Below are 27,998 nucleotides of genomic sequence, written 5' to 3'. Positions count from 1 at the left end.
GAGAGTCGCGTCACGTGAGCTCAGTCTTGTGACTGGCCCGAGCGCTGGGAGCCGCCGCGGTAGCGGGCACGTTGCTGCTGCTGGTCTGCCTGGCTGGGGGCGCCTGGGCTCCGTTCCCCCCGCGGATGCGCTGGGTGCGGGGGCGGCTGGCTTGGCGGAGAGCCCCTCGCTAGCGGCTCGCTTCCCCCCTCCGGCCGGGGGGCGGCACAGGGAAAGTTGGGCGCCGGGGCGCCGCCTCCTCTCCCCCCAGCGGGGTCTCCGCGCTGCTCCGCCCGCCGCGCCCCAGCATGGATAACAAGCCTCTTCTGCAGGAGCGGCCCCCCGCCTACACCCCGGCCTCGCAGGGGGGCGACTTCGGACAGAGCAACTACGGGGCCATCCCCCCTCCTCAGCCGGGCTTCCAGCCTCCTCCGCCCTACCCCTACCCCAGCGCTGCTGCCGCCGCCCCTGCAGGTGGGTCGCTGTCCGGGCGAGGCCCGGAGCTGGGCGGTGGTGCCAGGGGCCCTGTTTTAAGTGTTAAGCGGCGTGCTCCTGGCTCCGGCCCGGGGAGGGTGGGGATGTGAGACGCAAAACAAACTTTGCGGAACTCTGCGAGGCGCAGTGTGCAAGCCCCGCCGCGGTGGGCTTGGTGTGTCGCCCCACTCCGGCGGGGTGTGTAGGGGGGGTCTTTCTGGCGGCTGTTGCCGTGTGCGAGTGAAAAACTAACGTGGAAAGGGGAAATGTGTTACTAAAGGTTTGCAAGCAAATCCTCCCTCTTCCCTTCCTCTCCCCGCCAATGAAACGAGTCATGATAAGCCCGGGAATTGCCGTGCAGAAGGCAAGTCTGCAGAAGCCTCTCTCTCGTTGGCTGGACTTGCAAGTCGAACAAGCTCTTCTGTTGAAATCGAGTTAAAATATCCTACATTGGCCATGCCAATAGAAGGGCTGGTTGCTAGAGACACTAGCTCTCTTGGAAAAAGTTTTGTGGCATGTCATACCAAAACCTAGCTGCTTGTGTATGAAACCATGGCATTGGGCTGTAGCAGGAGAAATTCACAGTCGCTTTGCTAAACGGTTGTGTGCCACTTCCCAGTAAAAACCGTATGTTTGCCCTCAGTGACTTGGTTAATACTCAAGCTGGAGTAGAAAACAAGTTGGTCAGGAGTGCCAGATGTTATAAAAGCTGCGCTCTCCTTCCCACTTAAGACTGATTGTAGGTCACAATGTGTGTCCTCTTTTATTTACCTAGCTGTATTTGTGTTCTGCTGTCATTAACTGCTGAGATACTGTACTGCCATTATTTTGAAGAGGGATGGAATTTTCAGGACTTCATACAAAGATGCATGCATTAACACTTGGCATTTGACTTCCTCTTCCCAAAGCTACAATTTACCATGCACACATTCCCTCTGTTCCTCTGATTAAATGCAGTGTTTTCTAATGTAAATCTCCCTGGAACTGAGTGTAACCCCTTCTGTTGACTATGAAATTAGCATGACTTGGATCCAGTTAAAGAAACAAAACTAGACTACAGTATTGGCAATTTCTCAGTGGAAATTCTCCCTATCCCCACCCCTCAACTTTTGAGGAAAAACTAGTGTGTCAAGTAGGTACTTAACCCCAGGTCCTGTAAAGACTCAAGCATATACTTCATGCATTATGAGTAGTCCCAAGTGACTTCAATGGGTCTATTCACAGTGCATAAAGTTAAGTACGTGCCTTCAGGCCTGGGACCATAGATATTTGATTACCATAGTCACAGCACGCTCACCCACAAAAAACCCAAGAATTATTTTTGACTTTTTCTTTGCTAGTACACTTAATGGATTTCTTGTGATTCCGTAAATTAAATATGTTTTTGCCCTTATTCATTAAGAAACTCCCCAAAACATCACTACTTGGCTGGTGTAAGGCACCTCATCGTCTGATGTCATAATAGCCCAGTTTCTCTATATGGCAGGATATGTCATTGCATAGTCTCTTGCTAAACAACAAGCTTGTAATTGTTGTCATTGCATTTCTGAGGCTTGTGTAATGATTTGTAAAATAGTTTATGCTTTCTAAATATAGTTGTTAGAACAAGCACAAGCTTGTTGGCTAGGTTGGGTCTTCCAAGCAATTTCATTTATCAGTTTTCAAGACTTCTCATCCATTTCCTTACCTCTACCTCTTTGTCTCCACTCCTGCTATTGTATATTAGTCACAGTTTAACTAATGTGGAAGTTTTCAGGCTGGCAGCCAGAGAAACACTGCATCCTGTGTCCACCAGTTTGGATGCCTAAAACTAAAAATTGTGACCTTTTTTGTTCAGTTAAACTGTTTTTTTCATCCTCTTCTCCAGTAACATTAAAACAAAATCTTTGAAGTTAATTATTAGCCTTATGTACATTTTAGACTGTGAAATTGTATCAGGTATTCAGGCCTATGAAACAGTTTTGCAAAGACGTGCTAATTAGCATGTCCTCTTCGGAAGGATTTGTTTTAACTCTATCTCTGATTCAAGTTCTGGTATGTGTCCTCCCAAGTCCTGAGGAATACACCTTTGGGGCCACAGTCTTGTCTCATACAGTGAATTTTTTAAAGTGTCTTATTCAGATTACAATTGTGTTGCTTTGTTTATGTTAAGCAGATCTTGGGCCATATCTAGAGACTTCTGTTGACATAGCTATGTTGGCCCCGGGATGCGGGGGGGAGGGTGGTGGGAAGGAAGAGGAAAGAAGAGATACTGTGCTGGTATAAACCCTTAGTGTAGGAGTGGGCAAACTTTTTGGCCCGAGGGCCACATCGGGGTTGTGAAACTGTATGGAGGGCCTGGTAGGGAAGGCTGTGCCTCCCCAAACAGCCTGGCCCCTATCCACCCCCTCCCACTTCCTAACCCCTTACTGCCTCCCTCAAACCTCTGATCCATCCAACCTTGCTCCCTGTCCCCTGACTGCCCCGACTCCTATCCACCCTCCTGCCCCCTGGGACTCCCATGCCTATCCAACCCCCCCCCCTCAACAGGCTCCCCTGGGACTCCCACGCCTATCCAACTGCCCCCTTACCATACTGCTCAGAGCAGCAGGAGCTCGCAGCCGCCCCGCCTGGCCGGAGCCAGCCATGATGCCGCTGCCTGGCAGGAATGGCAGGCCAGACCACAGGCGGCATAGCGAGCTGAGGCTGCGGGGGGGAACGACAGCAAGGGAGGGGTCAGGAGCTCAGGGGCCAGGCAGGACGGTCCTGGGGGCTGTAGTTTGCCCGCCTCTGCCTCTGTGTATGCATGGTAAAACCAGCAAAATTGTGCTTTTGCTTATATAGTTTGTTTTGTTGGGGAGGGGGTTAGTGGCTGGAATAAGCTATAAAGCACAGTTTTGCTGGTATAAGATATGTACACACCAAGAGCTCTTTGCTGGTATAGTACAACTATAATGGCAAAGTGCTTCTACTGTAGAATTGACCCTATGATACCAAGTGTCTTTCTGTTGTGGAAAATCTACTTTCCCAAGTTACCATTGTCTAAGGAATCATTGTGTCCTTTACCTGTGTGGTTTTTTTTTTTTTTTTTAAAAAAAAAACACTTTATGACCAAAGGTTCACTTGCATTTCTCTTTGTTCTAGGATATGCTGCACCACCACCACAGCATAACTATCCTAATATGTACACCATCATTCAACAGCCAGCTACCACCACCTCTGTTGTAGTGGTTGGAGGTTGCCCTGCCTGCAGGTACAGTTCTCTCCAGTTGTTTTTCAGCGTTTTAAAATAAATTACAGATCTCTGGCCTTGAAACCACAAACATCTTGGTTTTAAATATCAAAATGAAATTAGTTGAATATTTATATATAAAGTAGTAGTGGGATGTTGTCACTCATCCCATTCAGCCGTAACACTGGAATGAAACTTACTGTGTTTGGTGATGACCATAGTCCCTTTTGTCACCTACCATTGCCATAGAAAGGACTCCTACATGATATCCACATGTGGGATCCTAGTCAGCTCTGATTTTCCTTCTCTAGGTTGATGAAGAAAACCTGGGATTTTTCCTTCCCTTTTACTTAAACTATGGCTGAAGTAATGGGCAGTGCTCTCTTAGCAGGGGTGGTTTCTTGTTTGTATTGGTACAATATTGATTCTAGGAGTGTGGAAGTCCGCTTGCTGCGGAAGAGTTGTCAGATTAAAAACATAGGGGGCTTGCAGCAAGGTGTTAATCCAAGATAGAGCGTGGGAGTCAGAAAAGATTAATTGCAAGTTCCTCCACTAATTAATAAGACCAAACGCCCTTTTTATTATTATTATTATTTATTATTAATTATTAAACCACTCTTACTCACTGAAGAGAAGTTAGGATGCTCTAAAGAAAAGGATAGAGAATACTGGACATATGCCACCATATACATTCATTATGCTTCCTCTCCTGGAATACCGCATTCTGTTCTGGTCAGCCCAGCTCCAAAAGAATATGAGGGGGCATATTCACAACAGGTGATGAGATCAGATCATTTCTGAGGTAAATCCTGGGCTTTCTTTATGATCAGTCTTAACACTTGCAGCTGTGGGGTGCTGAGCTCCTTCAACTTCCACTGAAGTGTGTGAGAGCTGTACTTACAGGATCTTGCCCAGGAGCAGCACCTTGCAGGATCAGGCCTTTATTCAGAGATCTGTGCTTAGGAGATGGACCCATCAGAATAGCACAAGTGGTATCAAGCACTGTTGTGCTAGAGTAATGCTCTAATGAGTCTCAACACAGTAATGAGATGATATGAATGAAGCATCCTCTGGCCTTTGTGGAATGGAATTGTACTGTGAGGAGTCAGCCTGCCTTCTAAGTCTGATCTCTTCCTAGAAAGGTGGGTCCAAAAGATGGAGGCTCTTAGAATGCTGTGTAAGGGCTGATGCTGTTGAACTGCATCAGTTTAGGGTGAAATTGTAGCAGCTAGATAAATTCAGGCTAGATATTAAATGTTCATTTTTAACAGTGAAGGTAACTAACCATTGGACTGCTTAGTTGGGAACGTGGTGGATTCTTTGTTACTCCAAGTTGTTAAATCAAGATGGGAGGTCTTTTTAAAAAATGTTTTAACTTAACCAGAAAATAAAGCTTGATAGAATGTCACTTAGTAATTCCTCTGACCTTTTCTGTATAGGAAGTCAGACAAGAATGATCATAATGGTCCCCTCATGCCTTAAAAGCTGTAAATCTGAAAGGGAATTTAACATGAAAATAGTGAATCTTCTGCACTAGATTAAACATCAGTGGCCTCTTACAGATTTTTATACAATTCTTGTTTCTCTTTCTGTTAGTAACTCGCTCAGCATGGTATGGAGGATTCCTTGAAAGCTTCAGATCTGAAAATGTAACCTCTAGCGGAAAATCCCTTTCTAGGCAGTGAAACTTACTTGAACACCATCCTTGTGCTGAGCATTGCTCAGGCTTTTGGAGGTGTTCACTGTTTGGTCCAGATGTGTGGTATACTGGTTGGTGGTGCAGATTTGATAAAATGAAGCCATCTGAGCCTTGCAGAAATCAGTGTTAAGTTTTCGCTTAAATACAGTCCCTCTTCTAAAGTGCCTACTTGCCTCTCTGATGGACACATCCGATGTTCAGCATGCTGCTTTTCCACTGTCTGATTATTCTCTACAGAGGATAGGAGCAAGAAATTTTAGCTTAGTCTCCTCTGAGGTAGGATCCTGAGAGTCCCTTTCCCTCAACTCCTCAGGCTCTGTTTCAGCCCACAAAAATGACTGGGTTGAGAGGGAGAATATATTTACTCCAAGATACAATGATTACTCTACAGGGCCCTTTTTAGCTTCTGTAAGAGGCATACTCAATTGTAGGAAGTGAACCGTTGGGACCAGTAGCTGTATCCACAGATAGGCTGATGCCATGTCAGCACCTTCTTGGCCTTTTTTTAATGAAGTGCTTGAACTGCTATAGGGTACCTGGCATCAGAAGTGGTAAAAGCTGTGTAAGTGTCTGAAGGGGCAGTAGAATACAAAACCTTGACTACTCGTGCTTTGACTAGCTGTGGGACTGATAGTCTTGTATTGGGATCTCTCTTCAGAAAAGAGGATGGTTGTGTGCAGGGAGAAGGAATGGAAGCTCAGTCCATTCTGGGAAGCATGGAACTCCCACCATGAGACATAAGGGATGCTCTCTTGTCTGAATCATCTCTGCCTCTAGCTAATTTGGGAGAAGAGTTTTTAATCCTTTACTTTTCAAGGACTGTGCAGCAATGTTATTCCTAGTTCCTAGGCCTGAAAAATGTATTCAGAGATGTTGTCTAAGCCAGTGGTTCTCAACTTTTCCAGACTACTGTACACCTTTCAGGAGGCTGATTTGTCTTGTGTACCCCAAATTTCACCTCCCTTAAACTACTAGCTTACAAAACAAGACCTAAAAATACAGAAGTGTCACAGCACACTTACTGAAAAATTGCTTGCTTTTCTCATTTTTACCATATAATTGTAAAATCGTGACACCCCCCCCCCCCCCCGGTTGAGAAACACTGAGATAGCATATAGAGCAGTATAAACAAGTAATTGTCTGTCCATATGAAATTTTAGTTTACTAGTGCTTTTCATGTAGCCTGTTGTAAAACTAGGCAAATACCTAGATGAGTTGACATGCCCCCTGGAAGACCTCTGCGTACTCCCAGGGGTATGCATACCCCTTTTTGAGAACCGCTGGTCTAAGTTGATATGGTCCTTGAAGATGTTTGGCCCAGTTGCATCTTTTCGGTATCCCAAAAGATGGCATAAATAAACAACAACCAAGTACTGTAGCATATGATGGGTTGGAGAAAGAACCACAAGATCATGATGCTAAGATGAACTTTGCTTTAATACCCTTGGCTGTATTGTTTGAGTCAGACTCTAGACAGGAGAAACTGCCACTGATTTTGTTATGTTTCGTACTTTTAGATTTTTCCCTACAATAGCTGAGAATCTGAGTGTAAAACTGGTGTTAGAGGAGTGTAAATGTGCTCTGATTAATCCAGTAATCTAGTTAGGATGTGGCTTTGGATATTTCACACACTTTTGATAGTGACTGTCTTAGGAAATCTCATAGTGGGCACACTAATCTTTGTGGGGTTTCCTAGATACTGAACTGTGTGTATTGTGATACACTTGGTACGCTGACTCTGTGCTTGTACTAGCACTACAAATTGGGTTATTGAGGCTCTAGAGACTAGCTTTAAATGCCCTCATTTTGCAAATTTAAGACCCACACTTATGCCTTTTAGCTGATTGTAACTTGTCTGAATGGGAGGGGATGTTGTATCCCATGTGTGTGTACATAAATTGCACTGTATAGGATGTGGGTAACTAATATAAAATGGTTTAAGGCAATTTTTTAAAAATAAACCATAAATTGTATATATAAAACCCAAACTCCACAAAGCTAGCTTTCCTTTCATGACACTAAGTTGTGTTGCCAGAAAGGTCCTGCCATGTTAAGAGACAGACAAAATTATTAATGTTTGTGGATTTGTCTTGCTTGCCGCTGGTGGGAGGGGGAACATAATTTATGATGAGGGTTCTCACTATCATGAGATGATGAATTAGCATCTTCAGGCATAGCTGTGGGATATAACTTTTTCATCATGGTGTGGGTGTATATGTGTAAATGCTGCTTATCCAAACAAAAGTTGCCCCTACCCAGAACGCTTGCACTGTCAGAAGCCAGACTTCTTCAGCAAGATCAGATACATACAGTACTTGTCTGCCGTCTGGATATATTTTGAGATCATATTCTACTTATTGCCACAAGTCTTACTATCCTGAATGATTATCATAGCATGATACATTAGCTGCAGGAAGGAAGGACTAAAGGCTGAAATTGTGAAACATGGGTATCTAAAACTAGGCACTTCTCAATAAAAGTGCCCAGATCTTAGAGGTGATCAACATAAGTAGTGTACCCAAGTGGCCATAATGTGGTGTGTTATACTTTTTAAAATCTGAAATACTGCCACCTTGTGATGGGGATACAGATGCTATTTCCAAACAGTGAGGTAACTCTTGTGCGTTTCATCTCTCTCCCTGGCATGGTAGGACATTCCTTAGTTAGATCTTCAGCAGGATCCAGTGCTTGTGATGCAATGCAGAACCATTAGCTGCTCAGCACTGACACTGCAATGCTTATGCACGTTTCCTAAAGCAATGATGGTAGTACCTAGAGACCACCTTCCCCTTGTGTTAGGCACTGTGTAGGCATAACTGTCTCTCTTCTCCTGTCCCTCCCCACCACAACCCCAATATCTAGAACATTAATGAATACTGAGCAGCATGTGTCGTTCTTGGGAATCTGTCAATTAAATTATTTACTGCTTGCAATTGAAATAATGTTCAAGGGATACTGTCAGTCTGGTCCTGCCTTTAAACCATTTTATATCCCCAAGAACAGCTTGAACCCTAAAAGCTGCAAACTTCACAAATCTAGCTTCTTGCCATGCAGTCACTCATTTGCCCTAACTAAGAAATGCCTGTCTACATTGCTCCTTGGACAGTGTGCTTCGCAGCATGGGTAGGCAGACAAGCAGTAGCTCTGTTTTGAACTAGCGCACAAAAAATAGCATTGTGGCAGTGGCAGCTTGGGCTAGCTGCCAGAGCACAAACCCACCTGATCCCCCTGGATGTATGCTCAAGCAGCTAGCCTGGGCTGCCACCCATGCTCCTGCGATCACACTGCAATTTTTAGCGCACTAGCTCAAGCAGAGCTAGTGCGTGTCTGTCTACTTGAAGGTAGAGGTACCTTCCCAGCTGCAGTATAGACATAGCCTTAAATACTCTTCAGTTTCTCTACTTTCTTGGTGCTGCAATGTTTGGTTGGGACAAACTGAAGGGAATTTATTTCTTTTTAAAACAAATTTTAAGAAAACCAATGCAAGTAATTTTCTTGGCCTAACGTTTGCAAATGCTTGTGTTTTTTAAATCTGGGCCAGTAGGGGATTCTCTTGGTGGCGTAGAGCTGGGGTTGCCAGCTGTAAACTGCCACCTTGCATTCCTGGGTACAGTGATGGTGAAAGATGTGTGGCTAGAGTACTGCTGTACTGTGGTAATCACTCACTACCCAGTGAAATGGCCACTTGGGAGCTGTTGCAATTGGGCAAAAATTTGTGCAGCCTTGAGGGCTGCTGTAGGATTGGGGGATGAGGTAAAGTGGTATTCAAACTGTATTAATCCTCTTCTCTGCTCCCCGACTCCCTGGCCTGTATAGGTTTGTCTGGACTGAAGGATTTTGTCCCTTTGGTTTTGGCCTACATTTGTTGCCCCTTTCACCCAAGTGCCTCCTTCCTGAGAGAAAGAATAATGAAATTGTACAAAATGGCATCTGATTGTGAATAAACTCAAGATTCCAGGCTTTTCTGCACGTTTAACATCAGAAAGGACCCAATTTTTTGGCAAATCTAAGGAAACTCTATGAATGAAGACTGTAAATGCGTCCCTTTTTCCCCTCAGCAAAAATGCATTTATTTAGATTAACACAGACTTTCAAAAAAGTGAAAATAGCTATTAAGTAGAAAAATAGGAGCATAAATCTTTTCTCACATCAGTCCTTTGCTCCATTTTGTGGCAAATGTGAATTTCACGTATGCAGTGACTATGTTGACGTTGGCAATAATCATGTTATTGCACCTTGTAGGAAGTGAAGTCCCTTTGGAATTCTATTTAAGATTGATGCTGTAACCAGGAACCCAGTAGGAATAGGAGCTGGTGACAGAAGTTGCTGCAAAAACAAGATCCAAATGTGATTTGAAAACTAAGTAGCTCACTACACTGTATTGCACAGCATGCAGTAAAAATGTGCTGTGTTGTGTACACAAATTGCAGAGACAGAATTCATCCCTGTTAAGGGTTAGCAGTGGTGCTCTGCTGTAGTTTGATGGCTGGAGAGGTTAGGACCAGGAACGCGCTAAAGCGTTATGTAAGCTCAAGTAAAAAACCTTGATATAGCAAATCTAGTGGTTGCCTTAAACCTGTCATTTGGAGTTGCTGTTCGTGACACAGTTGTCCACCTGGATATTAAAGTCTTTCTCAATCCTCTAAGAAAACTGCACCAAACACATGCCACTGGTAGAAGCAAGCCTGCTTCCTGAGTGTAGAAAAGAATACAAGGGGGATGCTAGCGCTCAGTAGGGTCACAAAAGACAGCTGAGCACAGATATTTCTGTATTTCTTGCTAGGATATTCATCCTCCTAGGACTGTCTGGTTTGAGAGAAATAAATTTAAACAATTAGATCTCTTGCTAATAAAAATGATTTTCAGACATCTGTCTTGTTAATTGCATGAGTGCATCACTTAATAGGCATTTTATAAAATGCCTCAGAAATTTAGGTCCCAGCCTGTAGTGTGGATGAATTCTTCCTTTGTTCAGTCTGAGCTGATGGAGAAGTTGCTGCAATACATTTTATCCAGGTGTCTAATTGGTGCAGTGTGCACAGGCTTTACCAGTGTGGTAATGGGAGCTTGTGGTAAGGAAGAACAGAGCTTTTCACCCACTGGAAACGCCTATGAATCTTGCTCAGGACAAAAGTGACCAAAGATCATCCAAGTTTGATGGCTGTACACAGGCTAGGTGAAATGAATAGCTAAATCTCAGGCCTGTTCCTAGCAGGCAGGTATCCATCTTGCAAAGATTGTGCTGTCTAATTGGCCCACTTATTGGCAGTCTGTTATGAGGCCAAGGAGTTACAGGGGTGGGGATTGACATTATAGGGGTGGCCTATCTAGAAGGGGGGCTCAGCTGTGTCAATCACAATTTTGTTTTCAGTACTCAGGATATTCCCTAAAGTATGGGGAAGCCTAGGTAGCACTATCTGTTACAAACTCAGATATTTTGACTGATTAAAATATTCAGCCTAAAAGTGCCAAGTGTGTGTTAAATTGTAGTAACTTTTTTGTGTACTTGGTATCTTTGATCACGGCAGCTCTTACAATGTGTTTAAGATGTTAATGTTCAGAGACTTTTCTTTCAAGCTAACATATTTATCAAAAGGTTAATCATTCTCCTCAACAAGCCTTTGAAACTAAATTACTTCTCCGAACTGAGTGAGCAGCTATAGTGTAGCTTAAATGTGAGACTCTGTAGTATAAATCTTCCCTTTTTATTTTTAGACCCTAGGAGTGGTGTCGTTTTTTAAACCACATTAAAGCTGCTTATGCTGTAGGACAAAAATTACTTTTGGCTGGATTAATAAATCTTCAGATTGAGTACAGTAACTCTCTGTAACATATTATCTAAGATGAAGAATAATTTACTGACTAAGGAACGGACTAAAATAGTGGTGTTCTGTAACTCCTTTTTAAAAGTAGCTTCCCCTTCTAAACGTAGTAACAGGCTAAGAAAAGACACAGTTTGCCTAGGCATGTTCCATCTCTGATTAGGAGATGACCTGAACTAATGAATGCCACGTCAAGTGTCCATGTAGTCAGGATATCACTACAGATAAGCTTCTGTTGTGGGAATTGATCCTGAAATAATAAGTGTTATGAGGAAGTCCTCGCAGTATGCTCCAGTATGTTCCCCATGTGGTAAAGTGCCACATGCAACTGGCTTAATTTATAATCCATGTTTCTTCTTTGTCTTGCTCTCTCACTGATTGGTTTGTCCCTGTGTCTGAGGTCTGGCATGGATCAATGAATGTTCCTTTATTGGTAAAAGGTTGTGCTGGGCATTTTGCGCTGCCAAAAAATGCCCTCCAAATAACTCCCATGTAGGGGAGAAGGGAGCTTAAAACGTCTACTTACTGCATCAAGGACATCTGCTTAGTAGCAGAATTGGACTATAGGAGCTGATTCTTGAGAAGATTAATTGTAATAGCTTAGACTGCAGCCATCAACTCTGAAGTTTGTAGCTGTTTAGGGCTGACCAGAAATACCCTGATTAGTCCCGCTTATGTATTGGTTTAATCGTAGTGTCTGGTTTTTAAGGCTAGCTCAGAATTAGGCTGCTTATTCCCTTTATAATTAAAGGTAATGGCCCACAGGTCACAGAGGGGGTGGATGCATGAGTGAGTGAGGGGGATAGAGGGAGAATACATTTATAATTAGCAAAGTGTAGGGAACCAGGAAATGCATATATATGGGATGGGGACAGTGAATGTGTGTGAAATCAAAAGATGGCTTTAGTGTCATGCTAAGAATGCACAGTCAGGAAATGTCAGAACCTTAAACATAGTGTGTATTAGATACTCAAATTATATTGTATAAATTTTCAAAAGTAATTTTATTTATTGACTCCTATAATGGAGCTCAACATTTTGTTCTCCAGAGGATGCATGCTTGTCCCCTAAAATTGAAGCACCCCAATGCAACAGTCTTTCTAGAAAATGTAGGGGCATATCATAGGCCATAAAGTTAGTGTGTGTGATAAGTTGCACAGTTAACCAGGAGGGAAATAATAAACAGTTGTCTGACTTCCAGAAGTCCTGAGCCAGCTGCTGTTGACTTCAGGGTTGGTGAGTGCTTAGTACTTCTATAAATCTGGTCAGATCTATGTGTAAGTACACAAATGTCTCTAACTTCAAGCACCTAGGCTTGCAGTTTTTGGCCCTCTATTTCTGTGTTCCCTCTTTCCCCTTCCCTGTAACTAAGCTTTGTCCAAATAGCTGTGGGCTGCCTGTCTTAATATTTGACACATTAGCTGACTCTCTCCCAAAAGATGTTCCTTCCAGCTTTGTGTATGTGACAATTACAACACTCCTTACTAGTTGTAATTAAGGAACTGGAACAGAATTGGATTACAGTAGTGGGAGTCAAAGGGGACTGGACCCACGGCAAAGATGTCACAGTGAAAGGGCTAACATTGTACACAGACCTTTCCTCCTGTTACGTGTCAGGAGATGGATGCTAAACTCCACTCCTCCTTCTGAGAAACATGCTGTTGAGTTCCTAATCCCTAGTCATAGCCCATTAAGCAATAAGCACATACAGTTTCTCTCAGCTGTGTCCTGTCTCATAGACACTGTTTCTTAAAGCTGACTGCTAATGGCCGTGCTAGTGTAGTCCTGATATTGGCATCTTAACTACAGCACTCCAACCTACTCACAGCCAGTCTGGCCAACGCTCAGATGTGTCAGTGTCTTGCTGTTGCTAATGCTGTTGGGACTACAATGGTGGGAAATCTTAAGTCTTGTGTAGACAAGGCCCTTTATGTTTTAAAATAAACAAAAACAACCCTGCTGTGAAGTGCAGGAGGCTGCATTCTGCTGCTGTTGAGTAACACCTTCCATGACTTCAATTAGGCTGCAGCAGGCCAGTTCTATAGCACTGTGCAAGTGCAGCAGTTGCATTTGTTAATTACTCCATTTTAAACTTTCTGCTTACAATAAAAGGTCAGTCTGTCCCTTTTTACTGTGCCTCTCCTCCCCCCCCCCCCCCCCATCTTGGGCGAAACCACAAGGTCTGAAGGGTTCTTTAGAGGGACTCTTTTTTTTTTTTTTTTTTTTTTAAGATGTCTGTTGTCCACCTGGAATGCACTCTTGGTGTGGATGTGCACTGGATGATTTTTTTGCCCAGCAGCTTCTGTTGGGGTTGTGCCTATGCCCTAGGTATCTTCTTATCCTCCCTCTTCTCCCCACCCCCTGCTCCCCAATGGAATGAAGGGCAAAGAACAGGCCCAACCATTCCTCTGTTCCTCTGGGATTCTGTATTGGCGAAGGAGTTGGACTCAGTAGTAGTGGGGAAGAAGGCTGGGTAGTGGAATCCATGTGGATGACCTTATCTCTAAGAGCCACACTTGCTCTAAGGGAAGCAACTGTATTTACTTCCAGTGGTTGTTCACAGGGATTCCACCCTTGCTGATTTAACAAGCAGTTGTCTGTTTGTTTGCTTGGAGGTGGATAGTAGGAGTTCTGATTTACACAACGGCTGCAGGACAGCCTTACCAAAATGGCCATCTGATCTAGAAGCCTCTACCAAAGAACAGTGTCTTGTAAGTATGTAGACTGAGCTCCACAAGCTGTCCTACTAATTTCAGAAATAGGGATATTCTCAAATTGACTACAGAGGCTGCCTGAGCTCTGATGAATGAGCTCTAACATGACTAGGTGGCTCTAACTTGGCTAGCTCATAACATTCTTTTGATGATCTCTGTGAGAATATTGCCTGACCTTTTAACCCTATCAGCAAAGACCAGAGGCTCTAGGTGTACTCCTGGATGATTGTGCTGTTGGTGTAGTAAGGGCGCTGTCCTATTACCTTTAACTGTATGAAGTTTGGCTTCCTCTGGAGTTGAATGAGGCTTGGGGAAGAAAAACTGGGAGATGAGAAAATTGGTTAATATGGAACTTGAGGCAATAACTTAGATCAGGCCTGACAGTGAACCACTCCTTATGAAACACAGTAAAAGGGGAGCTCTCCACCTCCCCACCCCAAGGGTCTGAATCCTTTTTTTTTAACCTTCCAGCTGCTATAATGGCTACTAAAAAGGCAGCCTTCGTTAATGGGTGGGATAGGGAACAAGTTGCTAAGGGCTCAAAGGGCCTTTCAACCCTGTTAACACTGTACTGAGGTTCCAAGAAAGAAGGGGCTCCCAAACTGGAGAGGGGGTGGGGAAGCAAGGGACATGAATGAGTCCCTTAAAGAATCTAGCCACCATAGGGTGAAAAAATAGTGTGGCCTGGGGTAGGTTAGTAATGTGCAGATATCCCTGCTAGATGGACCCTATGGAACTAATAAAGCCTAGATCGTTGCATAGACCAATATTGCTGCAGTTGGTGTCGAGAGACAAATGGTGCTGAGATGCCCAAACAGAAAACGGGTTTCTTTTAGCTTTGTAAGTCAGTTTCGTTGAGGCTTTCCTGCTTTAGAGCAGAATGTTCTGAACTTCAGCTGCACAGCTTCTTTTGGTAGACGGCAGCCAGCCAGCCAGCATCCAGGCTGTCGGATGCAACAATGCTGAGACTGGGTCTAGAATCTGACTGTTCTCTGAGGTTGTTGGACAGAGTAGGCAAAGTGATCGGGGGGCTGTGTTGAGAGTTTAGCAGCCAGGACTCCCAGGGATTGCCAAGGAGTCGGAGGTTGGGAGCCCAGGCTTGCTGGAGGCTTTGGCTCACTGGGACTGGAGGGAGGATTGAGCCTTAGCTCTGTCTGTCTGTCTGCACCAAAGCAAGCTTCTCAGAAGCACTGCATAGTCTGCTTGGAAAAAGAGGGGCTGATGGAGCAATGGTCAGGGATTTGCTCTTCACCTGAACAAAAAAGCACACAGCATGCCCGTTGAGGGGCATGTTGTAAATCTAGCTTCTGCCATAAAGGGGTGAGTCCTGCTACTCTGGGGTAAGGGCCGGGGCAGGATTCTAAACCTACTAACGAACTATGGAAAATTATAAAAAAAAGGAAAAATTAAAACCCAACTGGAAAACTAAATTGCTGACCCTGAGGGCAGGCTTACACCTAAAGGTCGCAGCAGCACAGCTGTAGTGCTTCAGGAAGCCGTTACCTGTGCTGACCGGAGGACTTCTGTTGGCACAGGTACTCCACCTCCACGAGAGGCAGCAGCTATGTGGATGGGAGAAGCTCTCCTGTTGGTGTAGTGCTGTGGTGAGGTCGGTATAACTAGGTTGTGGATTTTTTCACACCCCTGAGATTTAGCTCTACAGATGTAAGTTTGCAGTGCAGACCTGGCCTGAGTTATAGAGAAGCGGGCACATGCTGCAATGGTTTGGTCTCATTGCCATGGGCAGGAAGAAGGAACTGAGGGATTGCTGTACCTGCACTGCACTTTGTGCCCTTGGTTTGGGGCAGCCTCAGGCACTGAGGGTGTAGGTGTAGCCCCACCAGATGCTGCAGGCTAAAAGATTGGCGTGGCACATGTGCCCCAAGGGTGAATCTGTGTGGGCTACCACTTGAGGGACCACCTTTCCTTCTCACTCTGTTCCCAGGGAGGAAGTGCACTTAGGGGTGTGATGCTAGGAATGCCCCAAATTACTGCTAGCATTACCTCTACTGTAGAAATTTTTTTACTGTGACTGAGTCAGTCAGCTCTTATGTCATGAGTGCTTTCCAGGTGCTGATGTTGAATAACTTAAATGTTCTTTTTTCAGAGTAGCAGTCATGTTAGTCTGTATCCGCAAAAAGAAAAGGAGTATTTGTGGCACCTTAGACTAACAAATTTATTTGAGCATAAGCTTTCATGAGCTACACCCTGATTCAGTGGAAAAACACTAAAGGCATCCGATGAAGCGAGCTGTAGCTCACGAAAGCTTATGCTCAAATAAATTTTTAGTCTCTAAGGTGCCACAAGTCCTCCTTTTTTAAATGTTCTTGACATTTTAGGTGTTAGGCACATTGTGCTGCCTAAATGCCCCTGGGTTGTAATGCAGTTTGTGGTTGTGAGGTGAGGGGGATGGCTTTTTCCTAAGCTATTCAAGAAACTAAACTTCAGTAGACCCTGTAGGCAACAGAAGAATTGCTTGTGGACTCTGCATTTTTTTTAGCTCCCCCCTCCTCTTTCATTCCATTAGTTTAACTTATACAATAGGTGCTTGTGATTGCCCTTCATCATTAGTGAAACCACACAGTTCAGCACACTAGCTCCTTGCCTGTCAAATAATGCTTTGACACTACATCAAGGCCACTCCTTTTGGCTTTCTTTGTGCAAGGGAGTCCAAGAGGACACACCTTGTTAAATCAAGTAAGTGCAGTTGCTCAACCTAGGTTATAATTTCAACCTATTTAGTGAAACTGTCCAATTTACTCTTTCCTAAATCTGAAAGTTCAAGGCTCTAGCTGAGATTTTCAGAAGTGATGTCACTTTTTTTTTTTTTGGATGCTCAGAGAACACTCTGTATTAAAGCCAGGCAATAGAACTGAAAATCCTTATTCTCATTCTCTCTGCTGCTGACATCAGTAGAAAACTAGCTACAGAAAGAAAAGCACTAAACCAAAGACTGACTATAAACCAAAAAAGCACATCCAGTGTGGGAGAAAGTGCAACTTTAACATGGCCCACCCAAGGGACATGCATCTGGGCTGGGTGGAAAACAGCAACAGAAAGGTCCCACCCCGGCATTCCTATGGCAAGTTGATAATGGGGATAGGAACAGGAAGCCCATTCTGAGCATCTGGATTTTTCTAATAGGTCAGCAGCAGAAACCATTGTTGTTAATCCATGCATCTTTGAGACTTATTCCTGTAATTCGTAAAGCCTGCACGTGGGTCTCTAAGATAATAGCCCTGTGTGTATTTGGGCTTTTTAATCAGCATCTCCCAAGCTGAAGTGCTGCTGATGAAAAACCTAATTGATCGCACATGCAAAACTATGAATCTTTTCTTCCGTGGTAATACGTCTGTTCTGTGTCGTCCCACAGTGGTGGTAAAGCTACATGCCAGCATTCACACCTTTTTTTTTTTTTGTGGTCAGAACCGTACGTGATTGATGTCCATAATCTTTTTTGCATATGACTTGTAATCCTCTTCTTTCTGTAGTGTGTGTTGTGTTCCACATCCTCTTCCCAGAGCAGATCTGTGACCATTTTAGGGAGTGTGCAGACAGTTACAGGAAGCAGACATACCAAAAACTTTACAGTAGCATGAAGCAATAGCTTATCTGAATGTGGCTGGCTTCACTGCTGACTGTACTAGCAGCTATGGAGTACTAGCAGGATCATGTTGCTGTTGGGATGGGGAGATTGCTGTGTGCTCCTGCATGCTCTCTTTCAGGGCCCAGTGAAAGACTGATCTGTGTTATGTATTGCAGAGAGACAGGACCTCTTTCTAGCTTGACTTTTTCATTCAAGAAGTGATGCTTGAAATCTGCCTATTTCTGGCCTGGCTAGATAATACTAATTACGTTCCTTAGTAAAATGCTCTGGGATTGATTGGATAAAATTTCCAAACATCATTTGTCCCCATTTTTAAAGAGAAACTGAAGCACAGAGCCTGTGTCCAAGGTCACACTGAGTGAGTGGCAGATCTGGAAATGGAAACCAGATTTCCTGGAGGCAGGGCAGCATTAATGAGGTTGATTCCTACCAAAGAGCTATAGTAGAGGCTATTCCATAGTGCCCTTCAGGGGCAACAGAAGGCTTTGGTGTCTGGCAGTATAGATCTGAATGTCACCAGCCATGAGGGGAAACGTTTGTAGGTTTTTTTTTTGGTTCGTTTGTTTTTTGTGTGGTGTGGCCTGGGCATTCTTGATTGCTTTCAGAGCTTCCAAACTGTGGTGAGGACATCTTTATTAAACTCTGCTTTGTCTAGTGGGGATTCCATATCTCTTCTGTGAAGTAGGATGAGCTTTCATGGTGGGATAATACAGAGATTGGAGGTTGGACATAGGCAAGCTGAATTAAGTGGTTCCTAATTTGACTTGGTGTATTCTATTGTTGATTTAGAACAGTCTCTTGGTTTCCTTCAGAGGTAATAAAGGCTTGTGAGAGCTCCTTCAGCCTAGCTGTCTATGTATGACTTGTGCTCTACTTTCCGGTCTTCATACTTAATCTCTGTGTCTGATCTATGGCGTGCACCTGGGAGTGGGTTAGCTCACCACTGGATTGCAAAGGTTTAGTGGTTGTGTTTAGACTGTCAGGTGTGGTGTGGTACTTTCCATAGCATCTTGCAAACTCACTTGGTCTCTGAGCTTTTGGGGATGTGCCATCCCGGTTGGTCTAGTTTCCAAATGGGAGCAATGAACACTAATTTCTGTTGTAAAAGTTGGTTGTCCGTTTTGGGATGGGGACAGATACTTGCCCTTCTCCCACTCCAAGCAGTCTAGGACCAGGATGAAGATGAATTGCGGCTGTGTGAATGGGGCTGGAGCAGGGATGGGCAAACGTTTTGGCCTGAGGGCCACATCTGGGTATGGACATGGTATGGCAGGCCATGGACGCTCATGAAATTGAGGGTGAGGGTTGTGGCTTGGGGTGCGGGCTCTGGAGTGGGGCTGCAGATGAGGGGTTTGGGGTGCAGGAGGGTGTTCTCGCCGGGGGTTGGAGTGTGGGAGGAGGTGCAGGCTCCAGGCAGCACTTACCTCAAGCAGGTCTTGGAAGCAGCAGCATGTCTCCCCTCTGCCTTCTACCTGGAGGCATGACCAGGAACCTCTGCAAGCTGCCCACAGGCGCTGCCTCCACAGCTCCTGGATACAGTAGCATGTCCCTCCTCGGGCTCCTACATGGAGGCGTGCTGTTGGCCAGGTGGCTCTGTGTGCTGCCCCATCTGCAGGCACCGCCCCTGCAGCTCCCATTGGCCATGGTTCCTGGCCAATGGGAGCTGCAGGGGCGGTGCTTGGGGTGGGAGCAGCATGCTACGCGCAGGACTGGAGGGGGGGATATGTCACTGCTTCCAGGAACCACATGAAGCCACGGTACACGAAGAGCTAGGTAAGCCTCAGACCCCGCTCCCTGGCTGGAGCGCCAGAGTGGGGCAAACCCCAGAGCCCGCTCCCCAGCAGGAGCTCGAGGGCCAGATTAAAATGTCTGGCAGGTCGTAATTTGCCCACCCCTGGGCTGGAGACTACTTGAACCAACGCTATGGTTTGTGGAGTGGGTATGAGGGCTTGAGCCTGGATCGTTAATTAACCAAACAAGTATTCGGTTTTCTTGGATGATCATTTAAGTTCTAGTTCTAGGTTGAACGGCAATACTTTAAACTATGATTGGAAGATGGAAGAGCCATTAGGTGCCTGTACAACATGGTAGATTAATGCTTAACCTTTGTCTGAAGATTCTTTCCTTTTTGCATTGGAAGCTGGAGGAATATGCTGGCATGGTGTAGCTGACTCTTAAGCTTGAAGTGTGCTAGGATGGGCCAAAGGAAGACTAACAATACCCAGTAACAACCCAATCCCTGTTTTTCCCCTTTGGAATTTTGCTGCAGTTTGGAAAAGTGTAAATGCATTGGGAGGAAGCTTGGACACTAATTCCTCTTTGTGCCATGGGAAAATCTTCCCCTAAAGGAATTATGTACAATACAACTGTTAATTTAAGAAAAATGACTTCAGTACTGCTTCTAACTGTGATATCCCCTTGTCATTTGACTTTCCTTCAGGCTGGAAGATCACATGTCTTAAATGGCAAATTTAGATTTGTTTTGGTTTTGCAAAAAAAAAAATAAATCTTGAAAAACATCCTTGTCAATCAGCTGACTACTTAGGAACTAAATACTGAAACCTCATGTGGTCATGTGCAACTTACTAAGAATATTTTCACTAGGACTGAATTGCCACTCTTCAAATCCTACAGTCCTGGCAAGGTATAAAAATATTTAATAAAAATTTCAACAAAGTGCTTGTGTCCAGTGGCAGGATCAATTAAAAAAATTTTGATTTAAAATTTGAAAAACATTTTAAATTAGAATTGCACATTGCCAAATTGGATGTTGAGTACTCATTTCTTTAGTTTCCTGTGAGGTGGGAGGGTCCCAGAGTTCAGACTGCAGTCCAAGCCAGAACATCTACACTGCAGTTAAACAGGCCTAAGCCTGAGTCAACTGGCACAGGCCAGCTGTGGGGTTTTAATTGCAGTGTAGACATTCCTAAGGACACATCTGCACAGAGTCAGCTATGAAAGTTAAATTAAATCACTTAAGCCTCCTTGATAATCCCACTTTTCAGTACCTAAACAGGGGTTCAGGAGCCCAATTCTGTGCCACTATTTTTGCATATTTTATCCTGTGTGTATTTGGAATTGAGAAGTTCACAATAACTAATATTGAATGGTTAACATTTCATTAACACTGAAGCAACTTGCTTTTGAGGTGACAGATTTTATGCCACTAAATTTTTTTAACAAAAGTACAATTTGTCCCTGATGCTATAAATATACATATGTTTAACTAAGCAGGTAAATTATTCCTGTGAGTAAAGTTACATATCTGCTTGAGGCCTCAATGAGTCAGTAGTAAAGTTTAAGAATGTATTCAAGAAGTGTTTATCGTGTCAGAACTTTTAACTAGCTACATTTTTGTTTTATGTTGAATAGTTTGGTAAATTAAAATAAGGTCCTACTAATGGTACTGGTTTTTTTTTTTAAATTATAATGTAGATTAAAATTTATAATGAACTAAAGTTGCGATAGCATGCTTTCAAATTAACTTTACAAAGCCTCAACTTGAGTTAAAATTAAAAAAAATATTTTAAATCACTTCACTGTTACATATGCTAAACTGTGATATGTTTAAGGCTTTATTTACATATGTGAACCATAAGCCTCCCTAAAACAAAGAGGGAAAGAGCATCTGACTAAGCTTTCTGATACTGTGCAATTTCATTTTGTTTGGGAAGAGCTTTTTAGGGATGGGAGCTGGACTGCTCACACTGGCCTGAAACTTTTGCATAAATTATCATCTTGGATGTTTTTATAGCTGGTCACATAGGATGGTGGACACTGGTGCCTTGTTAGCTATCAAAGCAACAGTTTAAAGCCAAACTCCTAATGAAACTCTGCACTGAACAAATAAACACCTGGCACAAGCTGCTTTAAAATCAACATGTTACAGCAGAATTGTTTTGATAGTATCTGCTCTAAATGAATTGTGCACTTAGTCACATGCTGCTTTTTAATAATGCCCCTAATTATGCAAAGATTTAAGCATGTGCATAACTTTAGGCCCCACTACTCATGTGTGTGTAAGTCTTTGCAGGACTGGGGCCTACACTTGTTTCTCATTTTAGTTGCCCTGCATTGATGATTGTTCCTGAGCAACAACTTTGACCTTCTCAAGTATAACTATTTACACTTTCTCTGGCTTTGTTATGGCAATGTCTAATCCATATCTTTAAATCAGTTCAGTTTGATTAAGAGTCTGGCATGCAGGCAAGCTTCCCACCCACATCCCCACTAATGTCACTTACCTTGAATTAGCCCTCATGGATCAATTGCACTACTCTTCTTTGGGGAGGATAGAAGGTTGTGTGGCTAAGGTATTGGACTGGGACTGGCGAGATGGAGGCTCAATTCTGTGGATCTGTCATGAATTTACTGTTTGACCTGGAGCAAGTTACTAAAGGGGAGATTTTTTTTCAAAGGCGCAAATGGCGGTTAAGATCATAACTACCATTTTGTGACTGAAATCTCCCCCTTAATCTCTGCCTCAGTTCCTGATCTGTAAAATAGAGATCTGCCTTTTCCCACCCCTTGTCTGTGTATTATGAGCCCTCTGGGCAGAACTCTCTATATGCGTACACGGTCTGCCACAATGAGGCCCCCCCCAGTAGGACATTCCTGACCAACACATGGGTCTGTTCTAGTCTTGCTTCTGAGATACTGTTGCGTAAGTGGAAAACATGTAATAAGTACACCCTATCCTGGAAATTTGTGTGCTGCAATGCCTGAGAATTTTCACCTAGTGATGGTTAGGTTGAGGGATAGATGACAATGCTTGACTCTAACAAAATCCAGATGTATGGATTTGATTGCCTCCATGCTGTTTGTCACTCACTCGAAGCTCTGTAGAGGAGAAATCATGCCCCTTTTTATAGTTCATAGCACTGCAGGGCCCTGATCAGGTTGGCTGTTTGAGAGATGCTCCAGTAGTTTTAAAAGGAATTATTCTGGGGGAGTTCTAGGGCCTGTGTTACACAGGTCTGACTAGATGATCACAATGGTCCCTTCTGGCCTTGGAGTCCAGGAGTCTGTGGTTGGTTTATGGGTTCTATTGCAATAGAAATATATTTAATAACACGCAAAGTATATTCAAAGAGTATTAAGGTTGCAAAGTCACGTGCTCATAAATTAGGAAATGCCAGAACTGAGGCTGCCTGTGCAAACTTAATCTGGTCTCTTTGTGCTCCTGCATTATGATAGATTTGTTAATAACTGTTTTTTCCACAGGACCTCTGCTTTATTCAGTGCAGAGGATGGACAGTGTTGAAATAATGAGCAGCTAGTCAATTTTTTCCCCCCTCATTCAGTAGATGGCCCCATGCCTTGTTTACTGCACTCTACTCAAACCTGGCTTGGAAGACTGAATTATTAATTTTTTTTCATGGATTTTTTTCCATGGTGCTCATCCCTATGTTATCAGAGTATTTCATGAACTATTTTTCACAAATCTCTGTTAGATGAGGGGGTTTTATCCCCATTTTATAGATTACGGTCAAACATTTCCAGTAATTTTGGGTGAGACACCTAGAATTTGTCGTCTTCCCCCCCCCCCCAGTGTACTTAACATTATAGAGCCAGGGTTCTCAACCTCTTTCTTTCTGAGGCCCTCCCAACATGCTGTTAAAAACTCCATGGCCCACCTGTGCCCAAACTGTTTTTCTGCATATAAAAGCCAGGGGTAGCAAGCAGGGCAATTTCCCAGGGGCCCTGCGAAGTTAAGTTGATCAAGGTTTGGCTTCAGCCCCAGGTGGCAGGGCTTTGGTTTTCTGACCTGGGCCCCAGTGAGTCTAATACTGGCCATGCTTGGCAGACCCCCTGAAACCTGCTCATGGCCCCTCAGGAGGGCCCAGACCCCTGGTTGAGAACCACTTTTATAGAGTCAGGCACAGCTCTCATTGACTTGCAGCTGTGAGTGCTCAGCATTTCTACAATTCAGACCGTAGGCTCTGAAGGCCAGCACTGTGAAAAGTTTGGCTTAAGTGACTTGCCCAGCATCACACAGGAATGCAATGGTAGAGAGAGAATCCAGGTCAGCATGCAACTTTAACCATCAGAAAATTCTCTCTTCTCTTCTGTGATCACCTGCCTCCTTCACTGCACAACTTCCTCAGTAAATGAGGCAGGGAGTCTATGGACAACCACCTCCTTTATACAACTGAGATATCCCCAGAGCAATGTTTGCTGTGCACTGAAGGAGGCTGGGGTCCTGTGGGGAAAAAAGTGCGTTGTAATTAGACTATTACAAGGCATACTGATAGGAAGCCCAAAATACAGTTACACAAACAGGAAATGCCAGCATTAAGGTTAACTTTAAATGCTTGGCTTTTTTTTTTAACTTTACAGTTCTTTGTATACACAACTACATTCAACTCCCTAGCTCTGAAGCAAACTGGAAAAAAAACAAATTCCATTGTATTGCACCATTTTGACACGCATGGTTCATCACCAGGGTTGAAGCTTTAGATCCACCTCACAGACCTCTGCCAATTGAGCAAATGGAGTAACAATAACAGTAGTAGTCTTTGTGGAACAGCCCTGGAGGGGGATAAGATACCTTGCCAGTGGCTTTTACAGATATTCGCTAACAGCAGAGGAATGGTAAGACTTGGGAATCTTGGCTTCCATGGGGAGTGTGTTGTAGTGGGCATAGACTCTTCTGTCCCTTTCTCCAAAGCTTGATCCCTTTTGTCCTGTCCCATCTTTTCTCCTCCTCTGGCTCCTTGTCCCAGTGTCCTGACCCATCCAGTCCAGTTTTCCCCCTACGTCCATGCTCCTTATCTGTTCTTTCCCCACCCCGTTTTCCTTCTTGGCTCTTGGTTCCACTCTCCTCTCCTTCAGTTCCCAGTCTACCATTTCCCTCCTTGGCTCCAAGCCCTGTCAGCCTCCAGTTCTCATCTCCCCCAGGTTCCTTGTCCCAGTCGTCTTCTACTTCTTCCCTCCCCCGGTCTGGCAATTGCAGGCATCCTGAAGGGCAAGGAAACAGCTGCTTAGGCCTAGGCTGGAGCATGCCCAGTGTGGACAGAATATTTGGGGACTGTCGCTGCAAAAGTCTAGCAAGTTTCTACTAAGCACGTGAAAACTGCAGGTTTTTTCTTTTTCTCCCCCCCCCCCCCCCCAAAGGTTGGTAACTTGGTCAAAATTGGGCAAATTTTCAAAAGGCTGGCAACAGGCACATCCTTAGCACAAAGGCAATCCAGTGCCAAATGTCAGGTTCCTGCTCCAAAACATGAGAATGCTATATAGCTTCTCAAAGAAAAGGTCCTCCAGAATTTAACATGGGAAAACTTATTTTTCCTTGTTCACAGGAACAGCTGAACCATTTTGGCTGAAATTTCCCAGAACAAGTCAACCTCAAGCAGACACCTGGCATGCAAAATTTCAGCCTAGAGAGTTAATTTGGCCAATTTATAAGCAACTGAAAACACTTCTTATAAACTGCGGGAAAACTTTAACAGGAAGAGCTGCCAGCTGTGCCTACAGTGTCAGCAGGCATTTTGTGACTTAACTCTTTTTCTTTCCTCCTACAGAGTTGGTGTATTGGAGGACACCTTCACCTGTCTTGGCGTCTTGTGTGCCATCGTATTCTTTCCCATTGGAATTCTGTTTTGTCTTGCTCTGAGGCAACGAAGATGTCCTAACTGTGGGGCAACTTTTGGTTAAGGGATCAACCTGAACAGGCTTATGGAGGCCACATCTATTGTAGTATTGTTTCTAATGTAAATGTCATGTACAATCACTTTATTTGATTATGCTTCAGACCTGTTTTGTAAAGTGTGATGAAATTATAGTCTTGCATGTGATAAACTTAATCAGTTTTATGAGCATGTGCATTGCAAAACATGAAAACCCCCCTTGTCTCCATGTTGAATGGCATCTTTAAACTTAAATAAAACTGCTTCTCTTTTTGCAATCTTCACAATTTGTGGCAAGGTTGAATCTTGTATCAACATATTCTTTCATGTCAACTGGTTCTGTGTATGCACACTTTCACCATGTACCTTTTGTTTAAAAAAGGTTAATCGCTAATGTCCTTGGTGTTAATAGGCAGATTAAAAACCATAAACTTTGTATGCATACAATCATGCTAGCTGCAGTGTTGTGAAATTCCAGAGGTTTAAAGTAAGAGAAATCTAGAAAGTAGCGATTCTAATCATAGAAGTGATCTATTGTTCTGGAGACTATTGGGGCAGCTTGGGACTGAGGACCAGCGCTGGTCAACATTTTTTTCAAATTTTGAAAAGGGTGGAGGGAAAGACTAATACTCATGTCAACTTCTTGCATTTTTTGACCAACTGTAAAGCTGGTCCAAACTTCTTGAAGTCTCAAATCATGTTTTTGGATTTTTGTTTGGACTAGCCCTGACCATATGCTCCACAGGATACAGAAGTACTAGAAACTTATTTCAGGAAAGGAAGATATGTAGAGAGATACTAACCTGCACAAGTTGGAAAAATCTGGGGAAGTTCAAGACCCTATTTAAAAATATGCTGTTGTATTTTCTCACTTCAAAGACCTGAAGTCTCTCGGAATACTTTACAAGAAGTAGAAAAAAGATGAGACCACAAAATAGCAACTGAAGGACTACAAAAAAGATCTGTTAGATGTGAGTAACAGAACGGATATTCACAAATATGGAGGTAGAGATAATACAGCAGTAAATAGATCCATTAAGAATGGTATGAAACTAATGGCACTACTTTTTAGAAATACATAACCTAACCTGTCTAAATCACTAAGAAGATATTGTCAAAGTTTGGTATGGTACTTTTCCAGAGACTCATGTTGATGAAATATACCCTAAAGCATTAAAGCTAATGAACTTGCTTGTACTACGGAAATCCCCCTCCCGACATACACAGGATGAGGTGCAGTACCAGAAGACATGAAGCAAGTGTAGCAATGACTATATATATAATTTACATTTTCTAAACAGGAAAAGGGGTAACTTACCTCTTCCTTATTGCAATAGAATGCACAAAAGGAAATTGGACATGACAATGCAACCATGAAGATGTAAAAACTTGTCTGGCATGATCTGATCTATTTTAAACTCTGAAAAATGGTGGTTTGAGCCAATATCAAATGCTTTCAAGTTACAATCTTGCAATTCTCATTGGCTTGCTAAGTGAGACTGGCAGCTGGACTGAAATAGCTGGGGTAGTAAATGTAAGGTAAAGTTTAAAAAGCATCAGGTTATTTAAAACCTCATTGATATGACTGATTAAAATAAAAACTCTCGAAGTGCCTGATCCAATGTCCCTTGAAGTCCAATGGAAATGCTCCAACTAATTTCAGTAGTCATCTGAAGCTCAGTGGTGAGGAGTAAAAACAGACAGAAATAATACCAAGGAAACAAGACAGATTAGAAACATGAGTGGAAAGTAATAAATCAGATTAAATTTAAACTTGTATTTATCTCCTTTTAGGGTATGGAAGAATAATCAAACAATTAAGGGGAAGATAAAACCTGTAAAGAAATGCTGCTTTTTGCTATGATATTAAGTAGCATTGCAATTTTTGGGCTGCAGAGGCACATCATGGAGTCCCTCTGACAGCACTTTAATATTAAAAGTGTGAGTTCCTCATAGCTAAATATGCAGAGACTCATTTTAATCTTTCCTGAATGTCAGATGTACTTTGGCTGAGAAATGGGGGAAGAATTACAACTATAAAAAATAAACACATTAAGAATCTCTAAGAGAGGTACTTATACAATGAGGTCTCATGTAGAGTAATGGGCTAAAATTAAACATCCCTCAACAGTTTGACAGAATAGACTGACCTCTTTCAGGTGCAGGTAGAGGACACAGCAACTCTGGACGCTAAGCTAGTGGGCTCTCACAGCCCAGCAAAGAACTAGGGCTACACCAAAATCTTCTAGACCCTTGTCTCAGGGCACAAATTTATTTGAACACAACTCAAAGTAATGTACAACAAAGCTACTTCTCTGACCAAACCGGCTGCAGGGTCTCTGAGGCTTTCCCCTTGCACCTCTCTGCCATGGAAAAAGGAGGATTCGCCCTTTGCTTTAAACCTCTGCTGAATCATGTGACAGGCAGGCACACTGTAACCCTTTCCTGGTTGTTTCTTCCTGTCAGACACTGAACACAAGAGTTCACAATACTCTTGAAAGTAACTACAGAAAAATCTTGCATTAGTGGGAAAGGAGTTAATGGACCAGATATCAATAGGAGTCTTCTACAGTGATGTATTTTCCAAGGCAGCGGTGCTAATGTCTGAGTGTACTTCATCAAGCTGACTATATGATAGAGCAACTAAAGCTACCCCTATTGTGTTGCTACTTGATAAATATGTAAGCTACTTTAAAAAGTGTAGTGGCTAATCAGTATTGTATTTTATTTGGTGTCTGAAATCAGTAAGCCCTGCAGGAGGCACATTCTCTTGCTTATTAACGTACTGTCATTGTTCAAGCCCATGAAATATGCTGTTGCATCCATAACTTTTTAAGACCACCAACTGAATATTAAAACAGATC

At 43.4% G+C, this 27,998-nt stretch overlaps 1 protein-coding gene across 1 annotated transcript; it reads left to right on the top strand.

The window, feature by feature from the left end:
- BRI3 (brain protein I3) lies at positions 1-27,998 on the top strand. Its single transcript, XM_074965261.1, has 3 exons — positions 1-453; positions 3,577-3,685; positions 25,030-27,998. Exons 1-3 carry the CDS (start codon positions 288-290, stop codon positions 25,160-25,162), a joined length of 408 nt encoding a protein of 135 aa, XP_074821362.1. The 5' UTR covers positions 1-287; the 3' UTR covers positions 25,163-27,998.

The sequence above is a fragment of the Natator depressus genome, chromosome 10, assembly GCF_965152275.1.
Source record: "Natator depressus isolate rNatDep1 chromosome 10, rNatDep2.hap1, whole genome shotgun sequence".
Taxonomy (NCBI): domain Eukaryota; kingdom Metazoa; phylum Chordata; order Testudines; family Cheloniidae; genus Natator; species Natator depressus.
This window is presented reverse-complemented; position numbering and strand designations above follow the sequence as displayed.

Bases quoted from the DNA above. Each gene is read 5' to 3' on its own strand.
- BRI3 (XM_074965261.1), top strand. From the start codon at position 288: ATGGATAACAAGCCTCTTCTGCAGGAGCGGCCCCCCGCCTACACCCCG. The intron at 454-3,576 runs GTGGGTCGCTGT...TCTTTGTTCTAG, and splicing joins TGCTGCCGCCGCCCCTGCAG to GATATGCTGCACCACCACCA. The intron at 3,686-25,029 runs GTACAGTTCTCT...TTCCTCCTACAG, and splicing joins GGAGGTTGCCCTGCCTGCAG to AGTTGGTGTATTGGAGGACA.